The following is a 10,569-nucleotide window of genomic DNA, read 5'->3' on the forward strand; positions in this document are numbered from 1 at the left end:
TATATATATATATATATATATATATATATATATTATCTTTCTATTTCAGCCGATATTTCTCTCCTATTTACTTAAGAGTAAGGGTGTCCTTCCCGTGGTACAAAAAAGTTTTTTGTATTAGATTATACTTTGTGTAGAAATTTATATGATGGATTATGTGAAACTCTATATTATAAAATATTTCTAATACCATATGTCTCTGTGACTAATATTTTTTCTTTATTCTTGGAAGGAAAAAAAGGAAAGTAGTTCTTTTTCACCAAATGTTTCACATTCATTGGATAAACTGTTTGAAAATGTAAACTTTTTAATAAAGTTTATATATATATAAGAAGTTACTTAAAAGAGAAAACAATATGAATTATTAAATTTTACTTGGATTAAGATTAAAAGATATAAATTGCAAATGTGATTGTTAAATACCTTTTATTCTTAACTATCATTCATGTATGGGTATAACTTATAATTGTCACAATTTTTATATAATTTTAAATTGCAATTATGGTTATAAATTGATTGTGGAGTCTCCAACCATTATCCAAAAGCTTTCAGAAATGTAGGTGGGGTAAAACTTTAAAAATAAGTGCAAAAAGAATTTTGCAAAGGAGAGGTCAGAAAAAGAGACCCAAATTAAAAGGGGGAAATGAGTGGACCTATTCTACTCAATGACATGGTTTTATGGCTACCGACCTAAGAAATTTATAAATATTTCTCCACTCATACCTAATACAAAATTCAGGTAAACCAAATAGTATAGTACTAATCATTATTTTTTAAAGTTAGAACTTGAAAAAAGGTAGTTAAAGAATCAGCATTACCTCAAAGGAATTAATGTGTCAAATATTTTGAATTCTTGGTTATGGTTTTCGTTTAGTTTGGACCGCAATTTATTCTCGTTAAAGAGTTGTATAATGGGTAACTCATAACTCTTTTTTCGAGGTGTTTCTGGTTCGGTTTCGGTTGTATTTTTGACATAGTATTCTTTGTGCTTTTAATCCAATTTTTTTTGCTTATAGAAAAATCAACTACTCTAAGGTCTTATTTGATGTTTAATTTTCAGTTACATATGGTGATTAATGAGTCAATGAGGCTTTATCCACCAGCTACTATGCTCCCTAGAATGGCCTTTGAAGACATTGTATTGGGTGACCTTTATATTCCTAAAGGCCTATCAATTTGGATTCCATTGCTGGCTATTCATCATAGTGAAGAACTTTGGGGTAAAGATGCAAATGAATTCAACCCTCAAAGGTTTTCTTCAAAGTCATTCATGTCTGGTCGTTTTATACCATTTGCTTCTGGCCCTAGAAATTGTGTTGGACAAACATTTGCTATTATGGAAGCTAAGATTATACTAGCCATGTTCATCTCTAGGTTTAGCTTCACCATTTCAGACAATTATAAGCATGCACCAGTTACTGTTCTCACTATTAAGCCCAAACATGGAGTTCAAATTTGTTTGAAGCCATTAGAACCATGAGATATAAAGTAATAATGATTGCAACAGGTTGGGATTATGCCCACTAAAAATGTGGTTTAATTTGGTAAATAAAATAGAGTCATTTTTAGTATAAAGTATATTTTTTTGGTACTGTCAAAAGTATTCTTCACCCTTTTGGGTAAGGAACTAATCCATTTTGGGGCCCTTCTAACAAGTATCGTTATCAGGAAACGAATTTTTAATCTTTTGGTTATCCTGGAGATCTAATATGGTTTTACATCATTCGAACAAGGTGGACAAATATATGAAATGAGGTATGAAAGACTTTGATGGAATGCATGCAAAGTAGTTTAGTTGAGGGCAAGTTGTGAGAGAGGTGGAATTCTACCTATGTCAATCTCTCCATATGAGTTGAGATCAAATCTTCTGTCCTATATATTTTGCATTTTATGTGTAAAAGTGTTTTAATCCACTAAAATATAATAAAATTAATTAAAAAAATCAAAATATAATTTATTAACAAATAACAACAAATTAATATATAGAATGACAAAATATTTGACATGTGATTTCACCCTATGTCGCTTTTCCATTTCTTATTCGCAATTCATCTCTTTAATCTTGTTAGGGAACAATTTAGAGCCTTACATACTATACCATCATTAGGCCATATAAAACATGTTAAAAATGGTCCATCTTCTGCTCATGAAAATTGTATGTGTATGTTTTTTCACCTAGCTTATAGAAAATACTATATATATCTCATTGTTTTCAATATTTGAATTTTAAAAATCATTAATTACCAATAATTTCGTTTAATTTTTTTCAATTTAAAAAATCATTAATTATTTGGATTTTAAAAAGGGAATGATGTATCTCCTGGTATAAGGAGATAAGTTATCTCTTCCTGTCAGTGAAATCATGACATGTGTCATGTTTCGTCATTTTCTATAAAAATATTTTTAAAAATAAACAAAATAGCACACATGTCACATTTTTATTGGCCAGAGAAGATAAGTTATCTCCTGATATAAGGAGATACATTATTCTCTTTTAAAAATTAATTATTAAGAAGTTTCAAATTAGTTAATGTGGCATTATGTAGACGTTATGAATAGTTTGGAATTTTGCAAAATTCTCTACTGTAAATGTAAATAGTAGAGAAGACTACTTGGAGAAACACACAAAAAATAAAAAAAATTACACTTTGAAAAGGTAAGAAAAGGGACATCAAAAACGGAGAGAAAACAAGAAAATACACATCTCAAGATTCATATAGACATAATGTGTAAGTTGCATGAATTTAAGAAAAAATGAGGGTGATTTGATAGTAATGACGAAACGAAGTATATAAGGGTGTAAGTTCGAGTCTCATACATAATAAATTTAAAATTAAATTAAAAAATGAATTATAAGATGATTTGATGTAGTGGCGGATCTTCATCAAAATTTTAGGAGGGGCGATAATATTTAATTGAAATTAATTAAATTATGAAAATATAAAGAAACATACATGATGAAACTAGAGATAATATTTATAGTTTGTTTCAATATAAATCGCTATGTTGTCTGCAAGAAATTCATCTTCTATATTATTACATAATTTTGTTTACTTGATTTCATTGTCGAAAATAATATTTATATAATAGTTGAACCATAATAGCTAAAATAAGACAAATTACTTGGTAATGCAAGATATGACTAATGACGTATGGTAGAAATTTTCAAACTTGAAGGGCTAACGAGACCAAGAATAAAATGTTAATATTGAGATCTCAAACTAATCTTCATTGCTCATTGAAACACATTAAAACACATTGAATAAAATTTGGACAAAAAATATATAAGACCAATATTAAATTACTTATAAGTATATTTAAGATATATAATATCAATACATAAGTAATTTCTTTTATCAACATTTAAACGTGTAAGAGAACCTGATTCAATATGTATAATTTTTAAAAGAACTACACTAGTTGCATTATAGTTATTTATCAAATAAATTAAAAAAATATGTGAATTCCAATTAGTATATCCTTAAAGACATTATTCATGTGTAGGTAAATGGAGTACATCTGCTCCAAAAAGTATGTACAACTCTATGTGTCACATTTTATAATTTAAAAGTTTAATAATCACATATTTTTCTGACCAAATACAACAAGTGACACATGAATAACCATACTTTATGGGACAGTAGATGTGTTCCCATACAAAAAAAGTAAACAAAAAGTAATTAATAAAATTAAAAAGAAAAATCCAAGGGGGCAACTGCGCCTACCTATCCCTTCCAAGGTCCACCTCTGATTTGATGGTTATGATGAATAAAGTTAAGAATTCAAGTGTCACATTTAATAAATATTAAAAAAATTCCTTATAGTCATTTTTTGAGATCCATGCTTGTCCCGTTTCTGCATAATGATTGTCTGCCCAGACCAACAGCTAGACATTGCCTTATGTGTCAATGGTCTATTCCCCAACAGCTAAAACCATTCATGTCATCAATTTCCGTGCACAACAGAACCCCTGACGTTGGCATAGCTCTAAAATCAATGTAATCATTGTTCTTAAACTTGGATTAATCAATGACTAGGTTAGAACACCGAGTCAATGAGTCATTAGTTGGATTAATGAGTCAATGATTCAATATGTTAATTCAATTTATATTAATAAATCTGAAAATTTTATAATATTAGCTAACATTATTTAATAACTTTATGAGTAAATTACACTGACACCCCATGAGTTTTAGTGAAATTACACAAACTACACATAACTTTTTTACACATATACAAACCTCCCCTTATTTTTATACTTTTATTACACTGATCATTGCTGCATAAGAAATAAGTGTAATATTTTAAACAAAAAATGTGATAAACGCAATTAAGTTAAACAAAACATGATATGTTGTGGAGACAAGTCCAAATAATATATGAGTCAATATTTCTTTATTATTTTGGTTTGTTACACTATATTATATGAGCGATTTAAACAATATTTCTTTAGAATTGTTGATGTATTTTGTAACCAAAAATAATAAAGATACATTGATTTGTATATTATTTAGACTTGTCTACACAATATATCATGTTTTGTTTAACTTAATTGCATTTATCACATTTTTTGTTTAAAAGGAACCACCCTAATGAAGACATGATCTCATTCCTCAAAACTGAGAGAGTTCCTCCTTTTGTCATAGTAGCTCTTCTGCCTACTCTGAGCTGCCTTCATGTTCTCTCTTATCATTCTTATCTTTTTCGTTGTCTGCTGAACTACATCAGATCTTAGTGTCAAATTCTCTCCTTCCTCAAACCAACATAACGGGGTTCTGCACTTTCTATCATAAAGAAAGCTATTATTGTAGGTAAACTCTATCAGATGCAGATAGTCCACTCAATTTCCAGAGTGTTCCAATACACAGGCTCTCAGCAAGTCTTCCAGAGATTGATAGTCCATTTAGATAGGCCATCTGTTTACGGGTGGTAAGCTGAACTCATACTTAATTTGGCACCCAAGGCTGTTTGCAAACCATTCCAGAACTTCAAAGTGAAACGTAGGTCTCTATTCGAGATGATATTTGTAGGAATACCATGCATTCAGACAATTTCTTTGTTGTATAACTTCGCTAGGCTTTTGCAAGGAGTATTTCATATGGATAGGTAGAAAGTGAGCTGTCTTCGTCAAACGATCCACTATCACCCAAACTGCATCATAACCCTTTTGAGTCTGAGGAAATCCGCTCACAAAATCCATTGCATTGCTATCCCATTTCCAAACGGGGATATCCAAAGGTTGGAGTTCTCCTCCGGTTCGCTTGTGTTCGATCTTTGCCTTCTGACACGTTAAGCAGCATGAGACATACTATGCTACTTTTCTCTTCATACCGGACCACTAGAACATCTTCTTCAAGTCTTGATACATCTTGGTAGCTCCAGGATGCATACTTAGTTTGATCTAATGGGCTTCATCCAAGATTGCCATTTTCAACTCATGGTCTCTTGGCACACAGACTCGGTTCTTGCATTGCTACACTCCAACGGTTCCTTCTTGAAATTCAAGGCTCTTCCTTCAGCCAACAAGATTCTCTTCTCTCGCAGTTATGGATCGGAACTTTGCAAACCTTTCAGTTGTTCCATAAAGTCATTTGTTACTGTAAGCATACCTAACATCAAACTCTTAGGTTTTACTTGCATCGCGAGGCTTAAATTCCTAAAATCCTTGATCAATTCCATCTCCCTGACCATCATGGTTGACAAATGCAGAGACTTTCTACTCAAGGCATCCGCCACCACCTTCGCCTTCCTAGGGTGGTACTAAAGATCAAAGTCATAATCCTTAAGGAATTCGATCCATCGTCTCTACCTCATGTTCAGCTCCTTTTGGTCGAATAAATTCTTCAAGTTTTTGTGATCATTAAAGACTTCAAATCTTACTCTATAGAGATGATGAATCCAAATCCTGAGAGCAAACATGACCGCAACCAACTCCAAGTCGTGCGTCAAATAATTCTAGAAGCATACGCTACCAGCTTTTGTTGTTGCATCAACACGCAACATAGGCCTTGTTTAGACACGTCACAATACACGTTGTAGTTTCCCCTCGGACCTGGTAGAATCAACACAGGTGTTGTAGTCAATCTTTTCTTCAATTATTGAAAGTTTTCTTCACACTACATTGTCTAGACAAAAGCCTTGTATTTCCTGGTTAATGTAGTCAATGGCAAGGCCAACTTCGAAAATCCTTCCATAAACTTTTGATAGTATCCTGCTAAATCGAGGAAGCTTCTGACCGTGTTACGGATTTCTGAGAATTCCATTTCATCACCGTTCCTACTTTAGCAGGGCCTACAAAAATTCCTTCACTTGATATCACATGCCCAAGAAAATTCACCGATTCTAACCAAAATTTGCACTTTCACAGCTTGACATAGAGTTGGTTGTCTTTCAAAATCTACAACACTATCCTTTAATGCTTCACATATTCCTCCCGATCCTTCGAATAAATAAGGATATCATCGATAAATACGACCACAAATGGGTCGAGGTATGAATGACAAATTCGATTCATGTAATTCATGAACACTACAGGAGCATTTGTTACACCAAATGACATCACGTGATATTCGTAATGACCATATCACGTCCGTAAAGTAGTCTTCGGAATATCCTCTGACTTCACGCATATTTGGTGGTATCCTGACCAAAGATCAATATTTGAAAACACGGTAGCTCCTCATAGTTGATCCATCAAGTGGTCAATTCTTGGCAATGAGTACTTATTCTTGATGGTGACTTTGTTCAATTGTCGGTAGTTAGTACACAGCCGCATATAGTGCCATCCTTCTTCTTTGAAAATAGCATCGGAGCACCCCATAGTGAGACAATAGGTCTGACAAACTGTTTCCATAGCAAGTCTTCTAATTGTTTTTTTCAACTCCGTTATTTCAAATGGTGCCATCCTATAGGGAGCTTATAGATATCGGTCAAGTTCTAGGAACCAGATCGATAGCAAACTCTATCTCCCGTATCGAGGGTAAACCAAGAATATCATCCAGGAAAACTTCAGAGAAATCCCTAACCACGGGTAGGTTCTGAATCTCTTCTCCACTTTTCTTCTCCAATGATGCCAGCAGCATAAATACTTGAGCTTCATCCTCATAGACTGCTCCTACTGAAATTATCTAGGGGTTGTATTCTCAACTGAATAATTCAAGCAAAAAATTAAGCATACCAAGTTACACAAGAAATCATGTGAGGCCATGCCCAAGGACGAATAGAAAAGAACCGCTCTAATACCATGTTGTAACGCCCCGAAAATTACTCTAATAATATTGCCCAAAATGGGCCAACAAAATTTAATGTAAAACTCCTCATTTACATTTGACTCCTTTTCGGGACATCACGTTAAGTAATCTAACATGAGGAAAAGACAATAATAGTCCATGGAATGATCCTTTATTGAAATTGACTGAAAACGTTTATACAAAAGCATAGCAGAATACATCCTGGTGCAAACTGAAAATATATACAATAGTATGGTTTATTCAAAATATCCAAATATCCTACACAAATATCCTTCTCAAGGGCAACTAGAAATGGAAATGGCCACTTGTTACTAGCTCTGGGGTTAGCGGTTGTACTAGGGCACTCACTAGGATCCTCCTCCATCTTAGAATCAGAAGATAGGTCCACCACTTCAATGGAGTCCTCTATATAGACCAACTCCACACAATATTCCTCTTCGGCTTCCAATTCCTCTTCGGGATTATTGGACAAACCCTGTGACTTTCTTCCCACTCCCACATCTGCCTGAAGATCGGGCAGCGTCCGTATAACAGCTCTCTTCCCTGGTTGGGGATCGGGCACATCGTCTATACTCTGTCTCCTAGTAGATGATCCAACATCACTGGGTGCATGAGGAATCATAGACTGAAGGGATGGGCAGTAGGTGTTAATCTCCGAGCAGGTAAGGTGAAAGAAGTCTCCAAGTTCGCATGCTGTGAAAGGAAGTGCATTGTACAACCATCACAAACCATCTATAGTTCTAAGGCACAAGGGCATGTGTAGGTATGTCTATGTTCATCACTACTCCATGTCCCCTCCTAGGATATCGATAATCATAGCTCCATATCCTCGATGTACGGTCCATCTAAACGAGAACGCGAACTGAAGCCAAACCGAAAGAAAAGAAAATAAGAGTGAGTAAAACATCTAATGAATATAATTCATCGACGACATGCACACATGATATACACAATATACATCACTGACATAATGCACCATGATGAAATGATGTTATAACTCAAATCATGAGCATCAATATTTACACTCTCAATGCATGCATGATATGCTTATTTCATCCACCCTTACACCAATATCCTTCCAATATACTATTCGGAAATAACCAAGAGTACCTAGCAATAGAGAGTGTCTATTAGCCATTAGGTCTCCTATAAGACAAGGAATATGCCAAATCACTCGATAAGGATTAAAGAGAAAAATTAAATCACATGACGTGTTATCTTTTTTTTTTTTAATGTTGAATATGTTCTTATAATAACCTCACGTTTTAATTGAGGCTTCAACGTTCGTTTCACTTCTCAGGACATGCATGTCATATTCTGTTGGCACAGCATTTGGATGGTGATCCTGTATCTTTGTTGTGTCGATCCAATTAAAAAGTACAATCTAATTAAAAAGGAAAATTATAAAAATAAAAAATAATTTTTTTATATTACTTTCTAAAATTTAATTAACTTGAAATATGAATGTGTAAATTTTTGAGACATATAATCCTAATTCACAACATCTACCTCAGAATGTAACAACTTCCTATGATGAAAATTATAAGAAAGTTGAGTTGGTTTGGATACAAATTTAAATAAATTCGGTTATAATGTTTAAAGAAACGGACAACCCAAATTGATTTGTCCAAATCAAATGTAATTTTTTTAAGGGATGTTCTTTGTCCAATTAGTTCAATCTGATTTGGGTTCATTATTTTTTTAGATACATATTGATTTAGTTCAGGATTTTTAAAATTGGAAACCAAAAAACACATTAAACCTATTGTATCAATTGAAATTTTGACAAAATATGTTAATTTGAGCTTGCAAACTAACATTTTGTTTTGTCAATCAAGCACCTTCAACCCAAATTTTATGAGAATGAAGGCTTGCTAATTGACAAAGGTTATAACTTTAATGCATTTGACTATTCTCTTAGAACCTTTTTGCTCATAAATGAAGTAGTCTTTGTGATAGGAGATGATGACATTGATGGTGGTGATGTTATCATAGGCACTTTTAGCAGCAAGAGTTTCAAATAATCCTGAATGAGAGAAGGGATTAGATACTTTTGTCATGTTATAATTTAAATTTTGCACAATTGTAATAGATAAAATGTGAATATGAGAAGGCTGAAAGAGGGAGTAGAGTTTATAAAAAACACTTTAAGAACAACAACATCAATTTTATAGGATAGCAACAATTATAAAGGAACGTAGTACTATTATTTAAGTACTTCTTAAAAAGGTTATCCAATTTGTAGCAATAGCTGAAAAAGTTTGACAAGTATAGATAGGTTTTAACAACAAGGAAACAACTTTTGAATTTAAAGCAGTCCATCTCCAATCATAATTGGTGGCCGTTAATGCATTTCAGTGTAAGACAAGTGCTTGAATTGCATTGCTAGTGTCATTATCTTGCTAATAAAATAAGTGTCGGTTGATGCCATCAATATGACTAATATAACATATAGAAATTGATATATATCGGGTTTATAAAATAATACTTTATTTATTAATGATTAATTTATAAATAATATGTATCATTTTTGTGGTACATGAAATTTTGGTATGAAAATATATTATTACTCGTAATATATTACTCTCTTAATCTTTTTTAAGTTTCATCTATTTGAAAGTTATTTTAAATACATAAAAAATGAATAGAATCTTTTAATGGAGAGACAAATTATTGATTTTACATAATATTATTATAATGTATTTAAAGGGTAAAACTATCTTATTATAAAAACATTTCTCTTTGTTTTTTCATGCATTCCCTTTTTAGTGATAGAAGGATTTTGTAATTGCTTTTTTTAATGAAATTGTTATTGTTTTTTATTATATCATTTTCAATTCATTTCCCAGTTTTACTTCTATTATAATTTTTCTTTCTTTAGAATAATAAGAATAAATAAGTAATTAATATTGCCCTGAAAAATACAACATTAGGAAATGAAAGAAGTAGTTATTATTGTAGGTCTGTAGGCATACTTAATCATTATCATGGATTTCTTTGTTTTTGTATTACTAACGTTTCTCTTCACCTTTTGAATAAGGAGTTAATCAATTTTATGTAAGAATTTCTTTATTTTGATAACATCAGATTAATATGTATATATTGTTTGTTACTTTAAAGTTTTTTATAGCTTGATAATCAAATTAATATGAATAATATAATGATGATCTATTAATTCTTGTAATATCGGTACATAAATTATTTTCTTTTTATGTATATCATATATATCTATACTATATATAAAACCAAAATTTGAAATAACTATCACCATGATTCTATTTTCATATTTTGTCCTTAATATTTTTTATTTCTAAAGTAA

At 31.9% G+C, this 10,569-nt stretch overlaps 1 protein-coding gene across 1 annotated transcript in view; it reads left to right on the plus strand.

Annotated features, from left to right (window-relative positions):
* LOC109353782 (cytokinin hydroxylase-like) overlaps window positions 1-1,480 on the plus strand; it is a 5,507-nt gene extending 4,027 nt beyond the window's left edge. The window contains exon 5 of the mRNA XM_019596146.1: window positions 1,061-1,480. Coding sequence (XP_019451691.1) covers window positions 1,061-1,480 — 420 coding nt within the window. The remainder of the gene's footprint in view (window positions 1-1,060) is intronic.

Source organism: Lupinus angustifolius, chromosome LG08 (genome assembly GCF_001865875.1).
Source record: "Lupinus angustifolius cultivar Tanjil chromosome LG08, LupAngTanjil_v1.0, whole genome shotgun sequence".
Classification (NCBI taxonomy): Eukaryota; Viridiplantae; Streptophyta; class Magnoliopsida; order Fabales; family Fabaceae; genus Lupinus; species Lupinus angustifolius.